At 40.1% G+C, this 25,470-nt stretch overlaps 1 protein-coding gene across 3 annotated transcripts in view; it reads left to right on the top strand.

The window, feature by feature from the left end:
* Nucleotides 1-25,470, top strand: part of LOC308459247 (macrophage mannose receptor 1-like) — a 47,611-nt gene continuing 22,141 nt past the window's right edge. For all 3 annotated transcript variants that reach the window (XM_080974379.1, XM_080974380.1, XM_080974378.1), the window contains exons 1-18: nucleotides 1-135; nucleotides 1,984-2,385; nucleotides 2,768-2,941; nucleotides 4,889-5,053; nucleotides 5,522-5,635; nucleotides 9,365-9,508; nucleotides 10,477-10,659; nucleotides 11,165-11,322; nucleotides 12,766-12,879; nucleotides 14,142-14,257; nucleotides 15,950-16,098; nucleotides 16,224-16,423; nucleotides 18,680-18,801; nucleotides 19,085-19,163; nucleotides 20,146-20,281; nucleotides 20,896-20,931; nucleotides 22,711-22,880; nucleotides 24,973-25,043. In XM_080974379.1, the coding sequence (XP_080830505.1) occupies nucleotides 51-135; nucleotides 1,984-2,385; nucleotides 2,768-2,941; nucleotides 4,889-5,053; nucleotides 5,522-5,635; nucleotides 9,365-9,508; nucleotides 10,477-10,659; nucleotides 11,165-11,322; nucleotides 12,766-12,879; nucleotides 14,142-14,257; nucleotides 15,950-16,098; nucleotides 16,224-16,423; nucleotides 18,680-18,801; nucleotides 19,085-19,163; nucleotides 20,146-20,281; nucleotides 20,896-20,931; nucleotides 22,711-22,880; nucleotides 24,973-25,043 (2,618 nt within the window). In that variant the 5' untranslated portion in view covers nucleotides 1-50. The remainder of the gene's footprint in view (nucleotides 136-1,983; nucleotides 2,386-2,767; nucleotides 2,942-4,888; nucleotides 5,054-5,521; nucleotides 5,636-9,364; nucleotides 9,509-10,476; nucleotides 10,660-11,164; nucleotides 11,323-12,765; nucleotides 12,880-14,141; nucleotides 14,258-15,949; nucleotides 16,099-16,223; nucleotides 16,424-18,679; nucleotides 18,802-19,084; nucleotides 19,164-20,145; nucleotides 20,282-20,895; nucleotides 20,932-22,710; nucleotides 22,881-24,972; nucleotides 25,044-25,470) is intronic.

The raw sequence follows: 25,470 nt of genomic DNA, 5'->3' as shown, positions 1-25,470 counted from the left end.
AGTTACTGAAAAGCAGCAATCCCTGACTTTGTCTTATTTTCAGGGGAGCTATGTGGAAGGTTTGGTTGTGTCCAATGCCTGCCTTTTTGCTCCTAAATATCTTGATCCTCGTTCAGCCAGCTTTGCAGGTATCAGGTAAGCTCTTCATCACTTCCATTCCCATTATGATATTAACAGTAAGTGGAAGGGCATCTTTCATACTGTAGATTTACCTTTAAATAATCTTCTGGAAGATACTTTTAAAGGGAAATCCATTAAGTGTTAGATGCAAGGAGTGTTAATTAAACAATTAATTTGCTTTTAACATTGAAATCAGGTTTAAATTTTAGTAGAAGAATGGCTAACATAATTTTAAATGCAATTTACTACATGTTTGCAAGAAAGAATTTGCTTTTTTCCTATGCAGTAGTCATATCCTGCTACTTATTTTCTTCACAATATAAAAATAAGCTGTAAATATAATAAATGTGTAAACAATAACTTTTCAACAAGAAAAATATTCAACATTTCTTTTTCCATCACTAAAAAGTATCTGCATTGTACTCAGTGATGTCCTCTGCACCAACTCTTTGATCCAGTGGAGGCTTCCATGAACAGAGCAGGAAAGGGGCAATGTTTGCCATTTCCCACTCCCCCCCAAAATGATGATATTTCCTCTACAGCTCTGGAGACGATTGGGAGAATATGTAAGGTTTGCAGGAGTAAGAGGGAATTGACGAAATGTTGTGTTTCCTTGCTAATGTCCCGTTTTTTGCTAATGGAAAATACTGCAGGATCAAAGAGCCTTCCTTCCGAGAGAAGGACACCGCTGGTCACAGCCTCCTGTGCTTTAGCAAATCTGAATAGCATTTATTCCTCACAAAAGGAAACAACCACATTGTTATAATAATGTAAAAAAAGCCTGGTGGATGAGGCCAAAGACCCATCTAGTCTGGCATTCTGTTCTCACTGTAGCCAACCTGATGCCTGTGGGAAGCCCACAAGCAGGCACAGAGCACAAACACACGCTCCCTTCCTGATGCCTAACTGTACTTGAATACAAGGGAAACAACTTATTGAAGTGGCTGGAGTTTTATAATATAGATTATAGGCTGTTAGCTTAAATAGCTATGTTATTTGTATCTGTCTATTTCTATCCCAACTGTTCATACCGGTTTCAATGACTCAAGGATAGTGTACTTCTCATGTGTACATATTGACTTGTCACCACCATCATCATCATGATCTTACCTTGAGATGAGTTCCTAGCTTAATAACGAGTGCCTGCATATTATTCCCTTTACAAATAAAACCAATAGGGAGAGCAATTAGCATCAAGGAACTGATTTGGAGGGAAAGGTTTAGCCCACACCCCTCTGTTCTCCCCTCTCCCCAATGCTTTTAGAAAAACAAAAAGACATTGGGAAGATCCAGTACAAACTCTCATATGCCACATTTAGTTCGTTCCTCAAAATATTAAAAATAATATTAACTATAATACAATACATATAACTATAATAGAAAAGAAATGTAAAATAAAAATATTCCTAGTGGCTCTGATGTCTTCTTTAAAAAATAATAATAATACAGATTTTTTTAACCAACCACCTTTTAAAAAGCGCAGCATTCCTTAAACATAGATGCTGAGAACACTAAGGTAATTCACATATTATTCAAAGTAAAATAAGCTGCAAACTAATCTGCAAAAAGACATCAAAATTGGTGTCTTAGCTATATGAACGTAGAAACTTATTGCCCACGAATCAATAAGACAGAGCAGTGGATAGTGAAAATTAACTACAGAATTAACACAAGAGGCATTTCTCTCTCTCATCTTTCCATGTTATTGCTTCTTATTATGAATCCTGGTATTATTCTGTCAGTGGTTGCCATAAGACTTCCGAGTGAAGGGCAGGTAATAAATTAAAATGATTAGGATGATGTTTGAAGTTATGTGAAACTTTCCCCACAATGTTCCTGTTATTTTGCCTCTTAATTTTACAGATAGTGACAGCTTTCTGATATATAATGAAAACCTCAAGCTTTGTATTCAGGCTAAGAAATCTCAATCCCCCATCCTGGACTACTGTGATACAGACAATGAGGGGCAACATTTTAAGTGGATTTCCAATGGCCGGATTTTGAACATGGCAGTGAAGTTATGCCTGGCAGTGCCTTCCAAGTCAGACCAGGCCCGAGTCATGCTCTCCCCCTGTAATGAGACCACTGAACTTCAGAAATGGGAATGCAGAAATGACAAGCTCCTTGTACTTGATCAGGAAGATTTGTTTTTAAATCCCGAGGGTGGCCAAAAAAGTCGTCTTATGCTGTCTAAAGTAGCCACCAGCAAGAGTAGCTGGAAGATCTATGGAACGAAAGAAAATTTGTGTTCTAAGCACTATGAAGGTAAAATTCAGAGAAGTTCTCCCTTTTTCTATATGATCACTTCTTTAGACATAGCTGGTTGTGTCCTGCTTCAAGCATGGTGAATCCCTTGCATTTGGGGGCCAAAACAGGCATAATAATAATCACATAATTTCGAATTATTTCAGGAAACAACCCAAACTTGATAGCAGGCATGGGAGTCCAGTTTCCACCAGGACCTCAATAAATGGAAAAGGCCTCTCTAATTCCATGCACGGCCATGAAAAATCTCTCTCTCTTTCTTACACCCACATCCACACTCTTTCTATTAGAAAGAAACTGCTTCTGAAATGAATACCAACTTCCTCTTTTCTTTAAATGTTCAAAATTATTTCAGCATAACATCTATCCATTTTTCTTTTAGCTCTGTATACCTTAAGGGGCAATGCCCAAGGAGCCCCCTGTGTATTTCCATTCAAGTATCAGGATAAATTGTATGCTCAATGCATAAGAGATGGTGATGAACATGGACAACTTTGGTGTGGAACAACTGCAGATGTGGATAGAGACTCTTTAACTGGATATTGTCCAATAAAAGGTAAGCACTTAGCAATGTTTTTTTAAAGCCCATACAGTGGTGCCTCGCAAGACGAAATTAATCTGTTCCGCGAGTCTCTTCGTCTTGTGGTTTTTTCGTCTTGCGAAGCACGGCTATTAGCGGCTTAGCGGCTATTAACGGCTTAGCGGCTTTAAGAAAAAGGAAACAAACTCGCAAGACATTTCGTCTTGCGAAGCAAGCCCATAGGGAAATTCGTCTTGCGGAACGACTCAAAAAACGCAAAACCCTTTCGTCTAGCGAGTTTTTTGTCTTGCGAGGCATTCGTCTTGCGGGGCACCACTGTACTATTCCACCATATATTTGCTGCTTAGAGGAAGGTTTCCCATACAAAAAGGGAAGCTTTTGTTATTGCCTCTGCTTTACAGATTGTGCAGCTAAAGCAGGAAAGGGAGGGGGTTACCCTGTGAATAAGAACAAAAGGAATTGTCAATGATGTCAGGGCCCCCTACAGGATCAGGCTTACAGCTGAAAGGGAGAGGTATAAGGAAGTAGCTCAGTTTGAGCCAAAATCAAGGTCTAGAGCAGAGAGAGATAGGGAGCTGCTAGATACAGGATGCAGACAAATTTTGTCTGAGATTTTGGTCTCATTACAGCCATCAGCTGTTCAACTGGGAGCAGCTGACGGAGGCTGGGGTTTGATGTTGTACAAGGTTACAATTGCAAGTCCTTCCCCTGTGGTAAGAAGATCAAAGCAGAGAGGGAAATGTCATAAAAGTCTTCTGCTCCTGTGCATTTTTCAATTACATACTTGAAATTTTCAGGATGCACTTATATATTGAAGTTTGAGCCTTTGGAAGGGTAAGACATGGCTTGCAGTTCATCCGTGCATTGACCTTGTTTGCATTGTTTTGCTGAAATTATTGAGTGATTTTTGCTTGCAAGTACAGGACAGAGAAGGACGTGGGTGGCGCTGTGGTCTAAACCACAGAGCCTAGGGCTTGCCGATCAGAAGGTCGGCGGTTCGAATCCCCGTGACGGGGTGAGCTCCCGTTGCTCGGTCCCTGCTCCTGCCAACCTAGCAGTTCGAAAGCACATCAAAAGTGCAAGTAGATAAATAGGTACTGCTCTGGCAGGAAGGTAAACGGTGTTTCCGTGCGCTGCTCTGGTTCTCCAGAAGTGGCTTAGTCATGCTGGCCACATGACCCGGGAGCTGTATGCCGGCTCCCTCGGCCAATAAAGCGAGATGAGCGCTGCAACCCCAGAGTCATCCACGACTGGACCTAATGGTAAGGGGTCCCTTTACCTTTACCTTTTACAAGACAGAGAAAGGGTGACAGAAATGGTGTGCTGTTGTTTTTATTAGTGAGCTGTTTCCGCTTTAGGTCAAATAGTCCATGGAGGAAATGCATGTACAATTTGGAGTGGGTAATAATTAAATATATGCCTCTGTTATGTATATGTGTGATTGTGCAATGACACTTCCAGCATCCCCGCAGGGTAGACTTGTATTTTGAAAGTGCTTCACTGACATGGATGGGGGCAGAAAGCAAGGCAGCTGTGAAGGGGGGGGTACCCTGGGTTTGTACCAGTCACACAGGTTAATGCAATTCAATGCATTAGGTGTGGATGTTTACAGGGGGAAAGTCAACTCACAGAAACTTTCCTGGAACTTGGAAGTCCTGATTGCACATGGGGTTCCAAGTCCTGGGGTACATAGTGAGTTATTTATGTGTAGATTTCCCCCCTGCAGATATCCACACCTTATGTATTAACACTGAAGATGGGACTGGGGAAGCCATCAGTTAATGGTGGACTGCCAGCAATACTGTCTTTTGATCACATAAACTTCTGTGTTTCACCATTCTGCTTTGTGTATTCTTTGGGAAAGTGGTTCCCAGATTATTAAAGACTTGAGCATATCCAGCTTCTAAATTTTCTTCACCATTGGTGATTTGATGATTTGACACTCGTTAACAATGATTACAGATGACCATGATGAATTATTCTGGACCAGAAACCACTGGACCGGGGACTTCTATCAGATCAATTCTGACTCAGCTCTAACATGGTACCAAGCAAGAAAAAGTTGTCAGCAACAGAATGCAGAATTACTGAGCATCACTGATTTACAGGAACAAGTGTATGTGACAGGTAGGACATAACAAGGCATATTTAAAGAAGTGATCAGTTTATTAGGATATTCTGTTAATTAATATTGTCTCAACTAGAAATAGCATTTTCAAAATGATAATATTAGATGTACCCTCCCATCACCCAAAGAATTAATTTAGATTCAGTCATTTTCAGACCATTTCAGTATGAAATATTCATTGCATCTCAGGTTACCAATCTTTTGCCGGTCCTCTGTGTCTTTAACAACTGTAAGAGAAGCAGAAATTCATTAGCTGAAGCTGATGAAGCATTGCATCTATAAGCTGAGTGAAAGGCTTCAGTTGAAGAATTTCTGATTGATATCCAGCTCTACCAGTAGAAAAAGCTGACTACTCTAGTAATGTTGGGATGAGCATGTTTGATTTTTGCTCCCATGACCCTAGCTTCATAAATATAAACTTCCTAGCTTCATAATGCAATCTAATTGATTTTCTTTTCCTTAAATAGGATTAACAAGTTGTATGCCTACTGATCTGTGGATTGGGCTGAACAGTTTAGATGATGAGAGTGGATGGCAGTGGATGGGCAACTATCCTTTAAGATATTTAAATTGGGCTCCAGGTGAGTGACCATCTATGTGCCAACAAGGTGCCAACAATTCAATCACATATGCTAATTGCATGAAGGGATTTACAGTAGATTAGAAGATCCAGAGTTTATACTACATAAAATACATCAATTTAAACAGGTTTAATGATAAACCAAATATAATGTATTGCTATTTTTCTTAATGCTTTGCTATAGCTGCTTGGATCATCATTGAGAACATCTGCCATTTTCTGTCCACTCAGTTACCTCTTTTTTAATAGGAACCTTTTGATTTATTATTTAAATTTGTATGCTGCATTCCCTATAAACATGCTCAAAGTGGCTGACAACAGAGCGATGAAAATGCAAATCAATTGTTACAATAATTCAGCATAACATAATTCAGCAATCCAACAAATAACTCAATTTGATTTTCAAAGAGCTCTCTAGAAGGCATGGATGTTAAAATCCCCTAGGACAACCAGATGAGGTGTCTCCAAGGAGAACATCCATCATGACCTGAAGCAGCTTCGGCAGGGAATTCTTGGTGCAGCAGGGAGGTTGGTACACCAGTAGGAATCCTATTGCCCAGCTTCCAGATCATGCACTCAGAAAACTGGGTCTCCCCAGTAGGACACCCTGGTGCAAGCCAGTGACTTCCTAAAAATCACTGGAAATACCCCACCCCCCCAATGATTTGGGTTGCTGTAAGAAAAACCTGGCAGACAAGCAGTGGCAAAAACAGGCCCATCTGCCACGTCTAATCAAGTTTCTGTTACACATGCCAGGTCAATTCCTCCATCCACAAACAAGTCATGGATGGCAATAGATTGAAATATATGTGTAATAGGGCTTTTTTCGGTGGTGGCTCCACAATTTTGGAATTCAATTCCTGTAGAAATTAGACAGACCCTCTTTTCTCACACTTTTAAAGAGGTTTTTCCATAAGTTGTTGATAGTGGTGGGACAGGACAGATGCGGGCAGTTACTGGGGAATGGCTAATTTATTATTTTTTTATGCTGGTGAATTTAAACTTTATCATTGCTGACTATATATTAAAAAGTGTTTTATGGAAATGGCTTAGTACTATTAAAATAATGTTGCAATGTTAACATAGCTTAGTGGCGCATTGCAGTGCTGGGGCCCCTTGGTTTAACACCTCTTGCAAACAAGCAAGATCCCTTCTTCGTTCCATCTATAATGAATACAAAAACTCTAATGCCCAGGCTCTACCATCCTCCTATTTACAAGCCAAAAGAGCATACAAACAGACTTTAAAGCTGGCCAAACGTGAGTGGTATCTAAAGCGTTGGCGAGCCTTGATTGCGGCCTCTAGATCCCGCAGACCACAGGAATTTTGGGCTTTGATAAACAAAAGAGGAAGGAAGTACCCACTGATGATTATCCCTGCGCCCACATGGGAACAATTCTTGAGTAAATATTTCTCCTTGGCAGAGGAATCCAACTCATCCACGGAATTCCGAGCCGACCATCTACCTTTGTGGCCCTCTACCGACCCAGACCTGATAATGAACTTGATATTAGATCTGAAAACGGGCAAAGCCCCTGGGCCAGATCTAGTCCCTGCTGAGGCTATTGTTGCGCAACCGAGGTGGTGGGCTGAAATCCTGGCCAAAGTCTTTGATGCAATTAATTCTACGGGGCTTATCCCTAGGTCATGGAAGGAGGCCGTGATCGTGCCAGTCCATAAAAAGGGTCCCCCTGCTGACCCGGAGAACTATCGGAACATCAGCCTTTTGTCTATCATCGGGAAAATCTATGCAAAATTTTTGCTGTCTAAGCTGTCCCATTGGGCAAACGACTCAAATTTGATTGGCCACGAGCAAGCGGGCTTTAGGAACAATTATTCGACCACTGACCATATGGTAATTATGTATCATCTTGCCAGAAAATATTCTGCCCCGAGTCGGGGGCGCCTATGTGTCGCTTTCATAGACCTAAAGGCCGCCTTCGACAGTATCCCAAGAAACTGTCTATGGAAGAAATTAGAGAGATGGGGCATAGATAGAAGGCTGTTATGGCTTATAACCCAATTACACCATGGGTCGTCGGCTAGAGTGAGACTCACACCGGCGGGAAACCTATCCAACGAGGTCCCAATAAATAGAGGTGTGCGCCAAGGCTGCATTTTGGCCCCACTCCTCTTCAACTTGTTTATTAGCGATATGAAGCTCTTTCTGAATGAGTCTCAAGCCAACATTCATGCCCCCCGCCTAGCTGATTTTCGCTGCCCTCTGCTCCTATATGCCGACGATGCAGCGATCCTTTCCTACTCTAGAGTCGGTTTATGCAGAGCTCTAAAGATTTTTGCGGCTTATTGCAAACTCAACCATCTGACAATTAATCATGGGAAATCTAAAGTCCTGGTCTTTACCAGGTCTCGGAAAACTTACAGCTGGAAGTTAGATGGAGTCCAATTAGAACAGGTTTTCAAATTTAAATACCTGGGAGTTTTTTTTCACTACAACCTAAGCTGGAAGCCACAGATACAGTATCTACTAAACAAAGGGAAAACAATACTTTATACTCTACTCCAATTTTTTGCGGCCGACGGAGCCTCCCACATCCCTTCTGCATTGAAGGTGTACCATGCAAAAGTGGTTTCCACCCTCTGTTATGCTGCCCCGCTCTGGGCCCCAGGGTCCAATTTAACATCGTTGGAGACATTGCAGAATCAGTTTCTCCGTCGCCTCCTGAAACTCCCCATGTGTGTGAGCAACGCAGCCATACGTCTGGAGTTAAGGATTGCATCATTGGAGACTGTCATCTGGAAGCGAGTCTTTGGTTATTGGCTGTCCAGCTGGCATAGGCTTCCCGACCATTACCTTTTTCAGTGCCTCTGGCGGGACGACTTTGTCAATCCGTGGGTAGGAAAAATCCATGCCAAACTTCTGAGCATCGGAATTTCTCCAGCGGACTCCTTAAAGATGAACTTACGCTCAGCCAAAAGCCTTATTGAGCAAAGATTAGCAGACATTGAAAACCAACACAACCTCGCCGGGGGTGGGGGTGTCTGCTCCCCCAGGTATCACGGAATAACCCCACCACTTGGCCTTCCATCATACATGTCATCTCTTTCATCTGTACCACACCGACTTGCATTTATTCGTGCAAGGTTCAATGTCCTTCCATCGAACCTGCTGAGCCACAGATTTTCCAAGGGTTTGGTGTCTCCGCTATGCGTGTGTGACGGGAAAACTGTTGATTCTCTCCCACATATAATGTTCAACTGCCCCCTACATAGCATAGCCAGGACTAAATTCCTGGGTCCTGCTTTACTACGCTTGGTTGGCAGGCCTGTTGAGTCACATGCCGCACTACTTTTGCAGGATACAGATCCTTCTGTAACTCTGCAGGTGGCAAGATTCCTGAATGCGGTTATCTCACACACAAAAACCACCAAAAACAACAACAACATCAAAAACTAATCGGACAGTTTTGAAGAGAGTGCATGTCGGATCTCGTCTTCAGTTTTCCTTTTTCTGGGATCCGTCCCTTGGAGCTATCCGGGCCCCAAGCTGTTACCTGGCTCTGCTCAATGACCCACCCCTGCATCATGGTGTTCACCTTCTGGTTTTCACCTTCTGGTGCCGAATATACCGGCTTTATGCCTCTGTGCTTTTATGTTTGTACATACTTTATGGGCTAATAGCCGTAAATAAATAAATAAATAAATAAATAAATAAATAAAAACATAGCTTAACATAGGCAATTATCACCTGTCTCACTCTTTCTTAAAGGCAGCCCAACTCCAGAAACAGAAAAAATATGTGGATCGATGCTGTCTAAGGTTGGCAAATGGGAGAATAATAAGTGTCAAGAGAAATTTGGATACATTTGCAAAAAAGCAAACTCTTCATTAGATGCTTCTGTTATTCCTTCAGGTAGGACGATAAACTGGGAATGAAGCTTCCCTAAATATCATTATATCATGATTTATGGAGGGTGACATTGTCCATATTTATACAGTAATGCAGTTTTGCTGTTTGTAGTGGCATATGTAATGGGAAACATTTTATTGGATTGAGATGGCTGAGATTATTTTGACAGTAGCTAATAATAGGTTATCAATCAATAAAGACTGCAGGCATGGTCTAAATGCATGTGCTTCAGAAACTTTACTAGGCTGGTCTAGGTCTGGTCAGTACCTGGGTAGTAGAATTTCTAGAATTCCATGAAATAAAGGTGGGATTTAAATGTAAAGAAGAAATATCTCAGAACAGCTGACCTTTGAACTAGTTAGAGAATGAGGGTGACCTTCCTGGAAGCCACCTCCTCAGGAGGTTTGGCCACCTGTGGTATTGATGCACCCCCTCCTTGAGTGCCACTGAACAGGACTTGGAAGTGCAGCTGATGCTAGTGGCTTCCTTGTGACCTGTCTCAATTCAACCCTGTCCAAGGGTGAGGGACTCCCTGGAGTTGGCAAATATAAATCTGGTGGCCCCAGTAAAGGGGTGCTCTGAAGTATGTTCACAGATCAGGCTTCTCTCTATCCCAAATTCTGTCACTGAGGATAGATAATTTATAAGGACTGGTGGGGGGCATTGAGCAGGTTGCCTTCAACAAGGGAGATAAGGAGCGTTTCCATCTATGACTGCCACTGTGCACCAAACCCACATTCTCTCAGGTCAAAAAATGTACAGTATATGACTACAAGAATTGTTTGTTAACTTATTGACAATAATATAATCATATGAGAGGATGGGTTACCCTCTTTTGATAATATCAGTTGCCAGATTTGCATCTACTAAATTCTGTATTGAGTCAATGACATCATAATAGCACATAAATTATTATTTTTTTAAAACTCCATCTAGTCATGCTATCTTACAAAGGACTGTTTTCTTTTTAGATGGATTTCAGTCAATTAGCTGTCCGGATGGCTGGGTTGCATATGCAGGTCACTGTTACCACCTTAGCAGAGACCTCAAGACATGGAAGAGTGCCCTATCATCCTGTCGGAAGGAAGGTGGTGATTTAATAAGTATACACCACATTGAAGAATACAGCTTTGTCATATCTCAGCTTGGCTACCGTAAGTACATCTAGGAAATTTGGTTCTCCTGGTATCTGATATATATGTGAGATTAAGAAAGAGGGTATTTTGTGTTGCTTTTTTGTTACACATGCAAAGATGGAATGTTACTGAGGTCTCTGTCCTGTTGAAAAATACATGAAGATAAACAGGTCAAACATGAGATGACATGGACTATTATCGCTTTCAACACCTGGTTCAGTCGCATCAACCCCAGCCAATATAATCAATTGTCAGGGATGTTGAGAGGTATAGTTTAAAACATGTGGAGAGCACAAGGTTAGATTATCCTCAGTTGTAGTGCTGCATTTGAAGACTGACATTCTCCAATAAGCTGTTTAGCTAGCTGCACACTGACATGTCTATTTGAATTACAGTTGTGAATTTTATCTTATTTCCACATCTATGTACCATAGAACTGTTTGTGATAGGATCCCGTTCAATACCTGGACTCTTTGTACCTAAAGCGTGAGAGCAAATTAATTAGGTGCCTTTATGTTCTTAGAGCCAACAGATCTTCTATGGATAGGACTGAATGACCAGAAGACTCAGATGTATTATGAATGGAGTGATGGTACTAAAGTGACATTCACCAAGTGGCAGAAAGGAAAACCCACACAAATAAATGATGTCCAGAATGAATGTGTCATCATGAATGGGGAGGTAAAAATATGGAACTTCCAGTAGAGATATATTGGTCTTGAACTGACTTTTTGGGTGAAATATTGAGAGTCAGTCTGGCAAACTGAATGCCAAACCCTCAATTTTTAGAATAGTTGAAAAATCAATTCCCAGGCAATTCTGGGAACTGAAGCTCTGTTAGGTCTCCTAACAACTCTCAGCACTCTTAGCAAACTACAGTTCCCAGGGTTCTTTAGATGAAGCCATGACTGTTTAATACTGCTTAATGCGGCTTATGTAAAGGTTAAAGGTAAAGGGACCCCGGACCATTAGGTCCAGTCGTGGCTGACTCTGGGGTTGCGGCATCCCAATGCTGCTTATGATACCCCTTTAAATTTATAATGCCAGGTAAGTGGCAATGCTAGTGTCAGGAGGGGAAGCTCTGCAAAACTACCCAGCACACCATTCACTCCTGTTGAGAAATAAGTGTATGGACGCGGGTGGCACTGTGGGTTAAACCACAGAGCCTAGGGCTTGCTGATCAGAAGGTCGGCGGTTTGAATCCCCATGACGAGGTGAGCTCCCGTTGCTCAGTCCCTGCTCCTGCCAACCTAGCAGTTTGAAAGCACAAAGTGCAAGTAGATAAATAGGTACTGCTCCGGTGGGAAGGTAAGCAGTGTTTCCGTGCACTCCTCTGGTTTGCCAGAAGCAGCTTAGTCATGCTGGCCACATGACCTGGAAGCTGTATGCCGGCTCCCTTGGCCAGTAAAGTGAGATGAGCGCCACAACCCCAGAGTCGTCCGCGACTGGACCTAACGGTCAGGAGCCCCTTTACCTTTACATTCTGTTAGAACACAGAAATAGTGTACAATATGGTACTACATGCAGAATTCTTTTTCCTGAAAACCTCATCTTCCTTTTTTAAAAAAAACATTTTCAGCTGATCATAGTTACACCATTGCTTGTGTGGGAATTTTCTCTTAAAATCTCAGAAGCCAAACATGTGGCTCAGTAAGACTTAAAGTCTTTGGTAGTGATGCTTCAGTTCTTTGATAGTGAATGCTCTTTATCATAGTTATAGAAAAACCGAAATAAACTATGCAAAGTAAAACCATAACGCAGAACAAATTTTGCAAACTAAAAGAATTTACATACTATACAAAGACTGCAGAATTTTAAATAATGCTTTTTAAAAAACAAAATAATTCAATCCCAAACTTCTATATTTGAAAATCTTACATCAGTGGGAACTGGACCAGCTCAGCCTTAAGTTTTCGAATTAAGATGACCACTTATGTTTGAATGCGACCATTTCTTGCAACCAGAAACCCTGTTTTGTTTATCATTAACAAGCACAGTATTTCTCAGTAGAATAGTTCATTAGTTTTGGTTGTAGATATCAAGGAAGAAACCAAGCATCAAGAAAATGAGAAAATGTAAAGATAGTGAATCATCTTTCACCAATATTTATGTTTCTTCATCCAGGGTGGATACTGGGCAGATTATTTCTGTGAAGTGGAACTTGGTTACATCTGTAAAAGAAAACCTTCAGGAGTTCTTCCTGAAGAACCTGAAATTGCTGATTCAAATTGCCAGAGAGTAAGTCTGAAGTGGTTTAAAAAGTTAAATGCACATATATGTCTATCATTTATGTTCTCTACCAGGGTTTTAAAGCTAATTAATAGTTGAAATTTCTCAGCAGCAACTTGTGACCATAAGAGTGTGGACATGATGGCTTGCTCAGATCCATCAATTAGGGACTCCTGTAGGGGGCACAAGCAGAGGGAAAATTAATAGATAAAATTACGGGAATTCCTGAATTCTAGTTGCTGGGATCTGCCGGAGGGAAGAATACTCTTGTACTCAGCTCTCATTTTCAGGTTTCCTAGAGGCATCTGGTTGACTATTGTGAGAACAGGATGCTGGGCTAGGTGGGTCACTTTAATCAGTTTCCCTTGGAATCTAGTTCTGTATTATAGCTAATAAATGTGATAGAGCTCTGATGTGCTCATGGAGGTATGTGCTCACAGGGGCAATGTAATTCCTTTATTGGATTCAGATTTTTGAATTTGGGAATTCTTCGTTGAATACATGGAACATTTCCTGATTCAGAGAAAAGTACAAGTATACATTGGAAGGTCTTCATCATCCATTCAGCAATTTATGCATTTCAATGTTTAGATTCAAATTTATTCCTTAGCTAGCAGGATTGCTCTGTTTGTTTGTTTTTTAATTTCACACAACTGTGTTTTCCCAAAGAGCAAAATATAATAGAGATGGGCAAAATTGCTGGTGATGCAACTCAGTGGCAAACATTTGCTGAAGGCCTCAGATTCAATCCCTGACATTTCCAGTGAAAAGGGAAGTTGGTAATACTGAAGACCTGCTGCTATTCAGAGTAGACAATACTGAAGGAGATTACATTCTGACTCTGTTTAAGACAGTCTTGTATGTTTTACTCCAGAACCAGAAGAAATCAGACTCATCTGCTTTACACCAGACTATTCCCCATAATCTGCTTTAGATGTTATATTGATAGTCTGGGCTCAAAAAGGAATTGTCAAATGGTCAAAGTACTGTGAACTGCCCTGATACCTTATGATCAAGGGCAGTATATAAATCTAATAATTAATAATAATAAGCATTAATTATTATGCTGGGATAAAGACTCTTGCATCATTTCAGAGGGTGACATTACTGACCCAGGCAACATATAGGACATTTCTGTGCAACTTCTGTGGCGCCTCATGATGGACAGAGATTCCCATTTTAGTACATATTCAGCAGCGTAATTTGAAAAACCTCATTGTCTCCAACCTAATATTGTAGTAATGTGGTTGTTGGTTCTTTTATATCAACAGGGCTGGAAAAGGCACGGTATCTATTGTTATTTAATTGGACAAACATCTCTAACATTTTCAGAAGCAAAAATGTTCTGTGAAACAAATAAGGGATCTTTAACTTCTGTGGAGAACAGGTATGAAAAAGAATTTCCTTAGATCAAGAATGAAGAAACGAGCATTTTAAATATTGATAAACTACAAAATAGCTATATTTCTCAATATTCCAACTGAAAAATAATTGGTCTTGATATTCAGAGGGCATTCTTCACTCCACTTTCCCCACTTCCTGGCCATGAAAGAAAAAAGATGATTTTGTTATGGCTATCTGCTCAATTAGTTTTATTTTTAAAATTTATGCACAGCTTTCTTACTCTTGCTTGTGTCCATCTAAATGTCACTCAGACTAGACCTGTTGACATTAATGGACCTAAGTCAGCCACGTTCATTATTTTTTATGTGTCTACACTAAATAGAATGAACATTGGATACAAGCTTATGAGTGTTATGTGGGTGAAAAGTACAATGGTTACAATTGTTAGAGGCCTAATTCTTTGGCCACATAATACATATTAAGAGTTGAACCACAGTCTGTGACTAAGGTACTTTCTTGAACGATCTGCTCAGCATTTCTTGTGAACTTCCTATTAGATTTGCAATCTGTGGCCTTACTGATTTCCTTGATCATGAATCTCAATTTGCTCGTCAGGGATTTACTGGTTGTCCTTATGAATACAAGACGCTTAGCTTGAATGATTTTTCTATCTCAAATGATTTTTCTATCTCAAATGATTTTTCTATCTCAGATGGGTGCATGTTTTCTAATATATCTTCTAAACCCATTGATGATTTCCTGTATATATGTATTTTGCTGTTTTATATGTGTGTAGTCTGAACAGAGAATCATGTGCCTCAGTTACCTACTCTGGATGCACTTGTAATTCTTTTGTCAGACTTTTGACAGACCTGTAGATGATGCTGGTAGACACAAAATGTAGATGTATTCCTCAGTAAAAATTGACCTGAAGGCATGGCTGTGTGTTGTTGTTTTAACCTTTTACTTTTGATAGCATTCTGGTCACTTTCCCCAGTTGGTTCAATAATGTTTACATCTTGCAGCAGGTTCTGGCCACCACCTAAGATTAAAGCTATCTACACACCATACATTTCAAGTACATCTCCCCCCACTCCCAAGAATCCTGGGAACTGTAGTTTATTAAGTGTGCTTGGAATTGTAGCTCTGTGAAGGGTAAACTATACTTCTCAGTTTTATTAAGAGCATTGTTTTCTATATATGGTGTGTAAGCAGCCTAAGTCGGGGCTGAGATCCCTCTGGTTAGTTCCGTGACCAGCTGCCCTCGGTCACAGTCACTGAGGATATCTAGAACATTTACCTCTTTGTTGTGATTAGAACACACATGCACCCAATCTGTGAGAGTGTTGAAGCCACCTATTTTTCTAGCATTCCCTCTTTAGAATGCCTCCTTGATCTCAGTCTCCATCTGAAGATCTCCCTGAGCACTTTTAGCAGGAGGACAATAGCATATCCCCTGTACTAAATTACTCATCAGGCTTAGTATTGTTACCTACAAAACGACTCTGTGGTGGAGTCTAACCCTTCATGGTTTTCCAGCGTGTTGGCTTCTATGTCTTCTCTGATATACAGAGTGATACCACCTTAACTATACCCTGGGAAGAATAATAATAATAATAATAATAATAATAATAATAATAAATGCACATCAACTCCACTATGTCCTGAAAATTAACTTCTTTTTTAAAAAAGAAGCACTCACTTTTAATGCACTTATTACTTATTTTTTTTGCAGGTATGAACAAGCCTACCTGACTAGCCTAGTTGGGCTTCATTCTGAAAAATATCTCTGGATCGGTCTTTCAGATGTACAGCAACCAGGGACATTTATCTGGACCAGTGGAGACAGTGCTCTGTTCACCCACTGGAATTCAGAAATGCCTGGTAGGTACTTCCTGAAGCCTAACTGGAGTAATATTTCACAAGGGGCTTCTACATTGTCATTATTAGTAGTAGTTTTACACATATGAACAGATACTCAATTGGACTGGCGATTGTATCTCCAAAAGGGCAACATTCTGGCTGTGTTGCCATGAGAACTGGGACTGCAGCTGGATTGTGGGATGTTGTGAACTGTGAGGAGAAGGCAACCTTCATCTGCAAACAATGGGCTGAAGATGTGACAACAACTCCTGCCCCCAAACCAACTCCTCTGCAGCCGTGCCCAGTAGGATGGCGTCCAAGCAGTACTAGAAATGTGTGCTTTAAGGTAGGTATAGCGTTTCTTGTGTCTAAGTTCTTGTTTGCTTAAATAGCAAGGCAAAGGTAGACATGCAAGCCATCTGAGAGTGTGGTTTTAGTTTAAATATAAATGTTCAATGGATTTTTTTAATTGTGATTCATTTTATTGTGTAGTTTAGTTCAATGTTTTGAACTTTAGTTTATTTGAAATGTCAACTTCAAAATTGATCTTTAGCTGGTTTGCTGTAGATCAGAATAGATTTCTGCTGTAGATCAGAATGGATTTCTGCCTCCCCACTGTTTAGCAACAAAATGACTCCCCCTTCCTTGGCTGCCCTATTTATACTACTACTGATATGAAGAAAGCTTAGATTTTTGTGTGGAAATGCTGTGAATCTCATTCAATTCTGGGCTCAGAATTTTTCTGTTGGTGGTTTAACATATTGTAGCTGCATATTTATTTCTGTTTTACTGATCCTTTTTGTTGCGGCTCTCATATTTTGTGTGACCATTCATAATTCTGGTCTCCTATTTTTCAACATTAACCTAAAATTGTTCAATAAGATCAGTTTCAAACTGGCCTGTGAAAGATAATTCCACATTGACAGTAGCCCAGTAAAACAGCTCTGGGCTTAAGGGAAGGAGAGGAAAGGGTACCCAGGGCCCAGAGATTTGCAGCTGTGCTGGCTTAATTAGATAATTCTGGATTATATTTATGGAGTCATTATCCAGAAGGAATATTATTGATGGTGTTTTGCAACTTTTGTCACCTGTTAAGTAGAGCACAAACCAACCAAATTCAAACCAACCAAAAATGTTTGTTGTATATTCTGTTGAATCTTAAAATTTGTGACACTACAGCCTGAGGAACTGGAGAAAAATTCTACACATCTTTCAGATAATTTTAAGATAATTTTCCTTGTGAATTGGGATTGGGAGGGGATCCTTCAAATTTACTTTTTGAAATGAGTTTGAAATATTCAGTTACCTTAATAATAATAATAATTAAATGAGGCTTACAACAAAAACAGTGCAACTAATTCTCAATGAAGGCTGCATAGCTATCCAGATCTTTTGTATCCTGACAGTGACAGAATCTTTAAAAAAGGTTCAGCAAACTGGTGTTGATCATACTGTTAGGGATGCCATATTTCAAGATCCAGAACAAAGTGCCACCTTTTGGAAATTCCCCCCAGACGTATGGCAGCCCAACATACGTACTGTAGATGCTCTTCTAAGGTATGGCAGTAAAGCCACCTAGCATTATTTTCTAACAAGTGTGCATAAGTAAGGTAAGGTGCTGGCCTCACATTCACCTTTGGCCAGTCTCCGTCAGGTCGCTAAGGCCAGGCCCCTTGGCACAGTGTAAGGAGGCACCTCTCTTTGGGGTGGGGTAGTTCAGAGACCAGGGGCGGCGGCAGCAGGTTCCCAGAGGACTTCCGAGGGAAGAGGAGGCTGAAGGAACACTCCACAAGGAAGGGTGTCCGAAAAAGGTTGAGAGGATGCCAGTGCTATAGGCAAGGGGTGACACAACTGTGTTTCTAAGCCCCACAGAGGTGCCACAGAAACAATGTTGTTGGTCAAGGGAGCCGTGGACTCCAAAAGGTTGAACTCTTCTGGTGTAAATACATTCAGTTATGCTATGTCTGCCTTGCCCTTAGCTGCTTTCCTTATCTGTGAAATGGGAACTCATGCAAACCATACTCTGAAAGAGATTATTTGATAGTCCCACATTTTATATTACAACTAGCATAGAAATATGTTATTTGTCTTCAGGAAAAGAAAGAAAGAGCAAGTAGGAATTTCACAAGGAATGCTCACCAGATTTATCCTAGGGATGATTCACACACAGGACTGGCCCACCCATGAGGCAAAGTGAGGCAACCACCTCAGGTGGCAGTATCCCTGGTGGGGAGAGGGATACTATTTCATGATTGCCTTAGGTGCCAAAATGTTATGGGACAGCCCTTGTCACATATCTCTAGTTGTAGCAGAATGAATGAAGCTCACACTTTAAAGCTCCTTTCTTTTCTATAACATGAATAAATTGTTGGTATGTAATAAAGACAGAACAGGGTACTGGCCTGGTACTGGTTAGTGGTCAAGAGCAAAAGTAGTAGAATCTGATGCAGAATATGAAATTGGAGTCTGAATTCAAAAGGTTATCAGGCTATGAATCCTGGGTGCAAACAAAGAAGGAAATTAGCAATATTTAGAGGGAGGGAGTGTTATGTATTAAAAGCTGGTGCTTATTATCAGTGTTTAATTATGTTTTATGCATTAGGCCTATACGAAAAACAAAAGTAATAAGAAATCTTGGTTTGAAGCACGAGAGTTTTGTAGAGCAGTTGGAGGAGAACTCATTTCTATTCACAGTGAAGAAGAACAGAAGATTCTAGAAGAGATGTGAGTTTGTTTGTTTTTAATCCTTCCTGCTCAGAATGGCACACCTGTTCCAGAAATTTGATAATGTAACAAGCTTTAAATGAATGAACTGATGATACACATGTATAATATTTTTCTAGAGAATATAAAAGTAGTGAATGCAAATTTAAAAACTCAGATGTTTGAAATCCTTAGGCAAAAGATTTATACGATCTGAAGAGAAACCAGAGTATCAGATTTATGAAATCCATTCCTTTGTTGAATTTTTCTAGACTCTGTATCACTATTTTTTTATATATTTTAGGTGTTCCAATGACAATTATTGGATTGGTTTGAATAATGTGGATCCTGATAAAGGATTTACTTGGAGTGATGGATCTAATGTAAGTAAAAGGGCAATGCTGATGTATTGATAGCAAAGTTATTATTAGTTTTACAAAAAATGTCTTTAAGCTTGGCGTACACACCCTCTTGTTCTCATATTTACATTGGACAGATCACATAGCAGCGTTTTAAAACCTTTAGTAATTGAAATACCCAGCAATGAAGTCTTTAAACATATTACTTGTATGCAGTCTACAAGATTTGCTTGAAATTACTTATTGATATACAAAAATACATGCCCATTACAAAGTATCATTTTATAATTTACTGATATAAAACAGCCACTTAATCTAAAAAAGAACATAGGCAGAATGAAGAAAAGACAAAAAAGGGAAAACCTAAAGAAACAGAAAGCAAGAGAGGAGAAAGAGAGAGAAATGTTCAGAGAAAGATAAAAAAGAATAAAAGGACTTCTTGATCTCTATCTTGCAGCTAAGTATAGTATTCATTCCTTAAAATCTAACAATTCTATCTTCTCTAAAAACAATATTTTTTCCATCTTCAAATCCTCAAGTTCAGTTACTCTTTCACGTAAAAATTCTGCATGCAAAAAAATCAGTGCAGCTTGCTTCTCATTATGACAGCTCAAATACTCCAACACATTTCTGACATTGTCTCTTAATTGTCTGATAGGTAAAAATCTGCTTTGGTCATGGTGTATATTAAGTCTTATAGAATTTTTTAAAAATTTCCTAACAAAATCATTTGAAATAATTTATAGTCATTATTCAGGAATGAGATTGGTCAATAATTTTTTATTAAGGTCAACTCTTGTCCCTCTTTAGGTATAAGAGTAATGTTAGCCTGCACCCACACAGTATTAATAAGGAAATGGCAACCCATTTCTTTCTATATATGTAGATGTTCACATGGGTACAAATCATTCTAAAACTGCTATTGTAAGTCTGTCTCCTTTTTGGTATGTTGCCACGAACGAATTTAAAAAAAAATAAGAATAAGAAAAGTTTGTTTCTACTGCAGCTAAACTTTGAAATGAGGAGCCCTTGGTTTTTCTATGAACCAGATGCAAAATGTGGAGGAATAGGACAGAATTGGAATCGTTGGATCCCTTTCCACTGTGACAGTTTTCTCAGTTGGGTTTGCCAAATTAAAAGAGGTAAGATTCCTTTTCATTTACTACCGGTCCATTAAACAAAGCCAACAAGGCCTTCATTTGCTGCACTGCTGAAGCCTGGCTTTTTAAGATGCATGCCTTTTTGAGAGGAGGGGAAAATAACGAGAAATGCATTCAACCTTTGCTATGAATGTTGCAGAGTTCAGATTATGACAGTCTGAGATGTGAAGCACAGGTCACTCACAAATTATCCACATTTAATCTATCTGCTTTGCAAAAGGGGGTGGATGGCTAGAAAAAAATACTTTGGCAAGCCCCGTCTTGCCCCTGCCATTGAACCCAATATGTTTTGACCATACATGGTCTGGGCTCTAGGTGCTATCCCCGGAACATAACCCCAGCATACGTTCTGAGTCGCCTCTATTCCATTTCAATAAGAACAAGAAATTAGGCCATTGAGGCTATTGTGAGTACAGAGCTATTGATTGTTCTTTCACATTAGGTTTTACCTGTGTTTCCACAGAGATGTAGAAATGTGGAATGCTATAAATAAAACTTTACGTTCATTTTTATGAACTCCTGCTTGCTATATGAAATAACATATGATACAAATGATACTATAATCCATTATAATTAATTTGTCTTTGGTTTTTCAGGCGTACCGTTGAAACCTGAACCAAGCAATGATTTTGGTATGTTGGGTGATTCTGCCTTCCCTCAGGTCACATTGGTCTTTTTAAAGCTGCACCATAGAAGGTGGGGGTGGGTCTGCCTTAACAGCTCTCTCAGGCCAAGGATGATTCTCTCAGGAGCGAAAGAGAAGTGTGCTCCATAGTCTGGGCACCCAAATTTCTGCCTTCTCTCGGGACACGTAGGTCCTAAGTAGTGTTGGGGAAGGTGGGGGCAGGATTGTTCCAGCTGTTTTCTTCAGTCATTGAAAGTTCTGTCAGTAAATTCTCCTTGGTATGGGCTTGCTGAACTTGTTAAGATTCACCTCTAGAAGGGATGCTTTTTAGCTCATCGGTAAAGCACATCCTTTCAGTGTTGAAGTAACCATCAGCATCTCCAGGTTGGATTGGAAAAGATTCCTTACAAAGTCTCCTAGCCAGTGTCGACAAAACTGAGCTAGCTGGAGGTATAAAGTAGCTTCCTATGCTCCTAAGCGTAAGGTTTCCTTGACTGCTGTACCTTATATCCTTATAACTTCCCTTCCTGCTTCTCCTCCCCCATAATCTGCTTAGTTCATGTCCCTTTGTCACCCGAATTGTCTAGAGTAGAAACACTGCAGTTTTGGAATGCAGGATCACCCCACCCCCTTTCTTCTCACCATTCCTCCACTGTGACTTTGAAAGCTTGAGGTACGCCGATTAGCCACTTGCCAGCACACTCCAGCAGACTTTTGGGGGGCCTCAAGAGAGGCTCTCTAGCTGGCTGCTTGCCTGAAGGTTTGTTGCACCTTCAATGCAAGACTAATGGGGTCACACTCTCTCTGTTCCTCTCCCAAATAAGGTCATCTGTCAGGGGGCTGTCAGGGAAACTATGGCTGTTCCAGATCTAGACCTGAATCCAGACAGAAATAGGTCCTGTTAACCAGTTCCTTCAAGACTGCAGATGAATTACCACCAAACTCTCAAGCACCCTGCCCCCCAAAGCACGGGCTACCAATTTGTTACTGGGCCCAATTCCAAGTGCTGGTTTTAACCTATAAAGCTTAAACGGCTCAGGACCACAATACCTCAAGGACTGCCTCTTTCCATATGAACCTACTCGAGCCCTGAGATCAAATTGTGAGCCCCTTCTTTGTGTGCCTCCTCCTCGAGAGGTCCAGAGGGTGGCAACACAAGAACGGGCCTTCTCTGCAGTGGCTCCCCTTCTGTGGAATGCTCTCCCCAGGGAAGTTTGCTTGGCTCCTTCATTATATATCTTTAGGCACCAGGCAAAAACATTCATTTTTAACCAGGCCTTTGGTTGATGTGATTGACATCCTATGCCCTTCTAAAATGTGTTTGGGGGTGTGTGTTATTGGGTTGTTGTTTTCATTTTGATTATATGTTTTGTGGTTTTATATTCTGATTTTATTTTGTGAACTGCCCTGAGACCTGTGGGTTTGGGGAAATATATAAATTCAATAAATAAAAATAAAATAAATAAATAGGTGCTCATTTTATATATAAAATATAGTATCATGGTAACTAAACTGCTTTGTTTTTAAATTAATTTTACAGTGTGAACCAGCAATAAGAAATGCATGGGTGGTGTTGATTGTGTGTTTCAAACTGAACTGATGTGCATGATTGTCTAATGTAGAGGAGGGGAGATCCCCATTAATATCATTAAAGTTTCTTAGTTATAGCACTGATTGCGTGAATTATCGTTATGCATATTTTTGTATAACTCTCTGGAATCATTTGGTGAAGGGTATTTAAGAACTGCTTTAAATAAGATAAATAAAAATAGGTCTTCTTTTGCAGACTATTCATTCAAAATAATTGATAATGGCTGGATTTTGTATGAGGAACATGAGTACTATGTCAGTAATACAAGTGCATCTGCAGAAAGAGCACGAGCATTGTGCAAGAAGCATGGTGGAGATCTTACTGTCATTGAAAGTGAAACTGAAAGAAAGTTTTTGTGGAAATACGTAAGAAATATTTGGAACATATGTTTTCCTAATGAAGTACAGCTTGGGTTTTTTTTTAAAAAAGAACCAGATGAATGATGGGTTGTGGCTATTTTGATGCCTGCTAAACATTTTCTTCTGGATAGGGTCACCAGAACCTTAATCTTATACATGTGGTCATGTACTTCAACTGAAGTGTAAAACACTGACAAAGAAGTGAGAATTGGGGGGGGGGGGGTGATCCATTCACCCAAATAATCATCACAGATCTAGGCCTGATGCAGAGCAATAGGTCAAAATGTATTTTCGTGCCTAAGCATTTAATTTTCATGCCAGCAAAGTTCAATATTCTATCCAGCAATATACAATTTTCAAAGAAACATGATGGAAATACACAAACAAAATGTTTGGGAAGAAGAGCTTCTCTACAGATTATCAGGGGCCTATAATGAAAGCATAGTGGGCTTATCACTCAGGGTTTCACCCTCTGCCTTCACCTCCCCAACCTACCTCCCTGCTTTTCTCTACATCCAGCACTATTTTTCTAGAAAAACAGGAATGGAACTCACCATGAACGCCTCCCTTGTTCTCTTATAATGGCAATGGTGCCCACCTGAGAGGTGCCGGAACTGAGTTCCGGTGAGTTCCAGCTGAAAAAAAGCTCTGTCTAGATCCATTATGAAACCCTCTTTATGGATCCATCTTATCCTTTCCCTCTTCTAGTTCTTTTTCATTGATTGTTTAATTTTCCTTCCCCATCTCTTCATTTAGAAGACAAAGAAGTGCAACTCACTAAGTGGAAGAGTGAAGTGAAATGGGCAGCATTATGACATGAAAGCAGGTGGCATAAGCTGCACTGTAATTTATACCACATATAATTAAAAATCTTCAGTAAACCATCTGTTCTCTTGAGCTGATGTCAAGGATGGGTATTTAGGTCCCTCTAGCAGTTGCAGTCAAAATTGCAAGCTGGAAAGAAGTACTGTAATCCAAACTGTTCCCTCATTGAAAGCCAGTTTTATATTGAGACAAGCCAAAGAAGGGAAAGAGAAGCCAGACACATGACAGCAAAAGAAAACAGAGAGACTCTTCGCCATCAGACAAAAAAATGTATATACAAGATAGGTTAGAGCACAATCCAGATTGGTTTTTTTCTTCAATTTTGCCTCAGGAAAGCAGTCTGTTCTTGACTCTCTACATCTTCACTATAGGCTTGTATTATTTCTGTATCTCCTTGTTTGTGTTACTGTAGTGTGTTGCTTTCCCTTGTTGTTAAAGATTTTTTATTTTATATATACGTACATATATTCCCTCACATACATTCCCCCAACTTGCAACCTGCAACAGCCCCACTACACTCTTCTGTTATGTTTTATCTCTCTATGACAGCTTGGCTTCTGTCTGGTTTTTATGAGGGACTCCGGAGCCAGTTGAAGCACCACTCTTTCCCCCCCTCCCTTCATTGTCCCTCTCCCACAGCAGAGGAAAGGCAGATCAGTTTTCTCCCTCTCCCTTCTTTATTAAAGGAAGCAACCAAACAAAAGAAAACAAAGTCAGACTGCTTTTCCTCTGGGGTTTTTTCCAAGGAGCAAAAGGTGGACTCTTGGTTTCTACATTTAATCCCCACAACAACTTGGGCAGTGGCTGTCCCAAGGTCACCCAGGTAACTTCATGACTGTGGAGATTTGGACCTTGATTTCTCAGTTCCTAGTTCAGCACTTAAGAAATCTTCCTCCCAAGTTGTCTATTGCCTCTCACAAACTGAGGGAGGAATTTGAATATTTTTTTTCCAGTTTGCAGTTTGCCTGCGACTGCTAGAGGGAGCTAAATGCCCATTCTTACATTGACCCCAAAATCCTTTTCACGTTAAGTACCAATGGTCTTATTACGGGTACATCAGTTTATTAATCCATAATAAATAACTTCCTTGTTTTCTCTAATTTTAGCTGACAGGCTTTAATTTCTTTTAACTGAAAGCTTTATTTGTGTTTTAATAAAGTACAAACATGTTATGTTTATAATTACAAGTCTCTTTTCGTATTGGCTGATTTGTAAATATATCTGATTACTTTATTGTTACATTTACTCCCCATTTTTCCTTTGTATGTTATAGAACAACTATTATGGAACTCACTCTGGTGACCTTTACATTGGTTTAACTGTGGGTCTTGATGGAGAGTTTGGGTAAGTCAACAACTTTTTTAAAAAATGTAAATCATACTAAGTTTCTTAGATAATATCTAGGTTAATGTTAAATAATCTGGATAGAAGGATGTTATATTCACCATTTTTCTCTAAACTGATTCAATTAATCTCCCAGATATATAGATTGACTCTGCAGTCCTATGGTTCCTGTAATGGTGTCTAGGGATGGTGGATAGGGAAGACTGACCTTGGAGAGGAAAACTGACTGTCAGTTACCTCCTCTGTGCTACCTCAGAAACTTTCACAGCCCTTGCTCTGTTGACATCAAAGCCCAGTGTTAGAATGAATGCATACATGCAAGGGACATACCAGGGGAAGGCTTTGATCCTAAGGATCCAGCACTTAGCCCCCAGCATGCCCCCACAAGGTAGTAAAACTTATGTCTCCAATAAAAGTGAAATAGTTT

The sequence above is a fragment of the Podarcis pityusensis genome (assembly GCF_964106645.2).
Source record: "Podarcis pityusensis genome assembly, chromosome: 12".
Classification (NCBI taxonomy): Eukaryota; Metazoa; Chordata; class Lepidosauria; order Squamata; family Lacertidae; genus Podarcis; species Podarcis pityusensis.
Note: the sequence above shows the minus strand (reverse complement) of the source record. Positions and strands in the feature narration are given on the sequence as shown.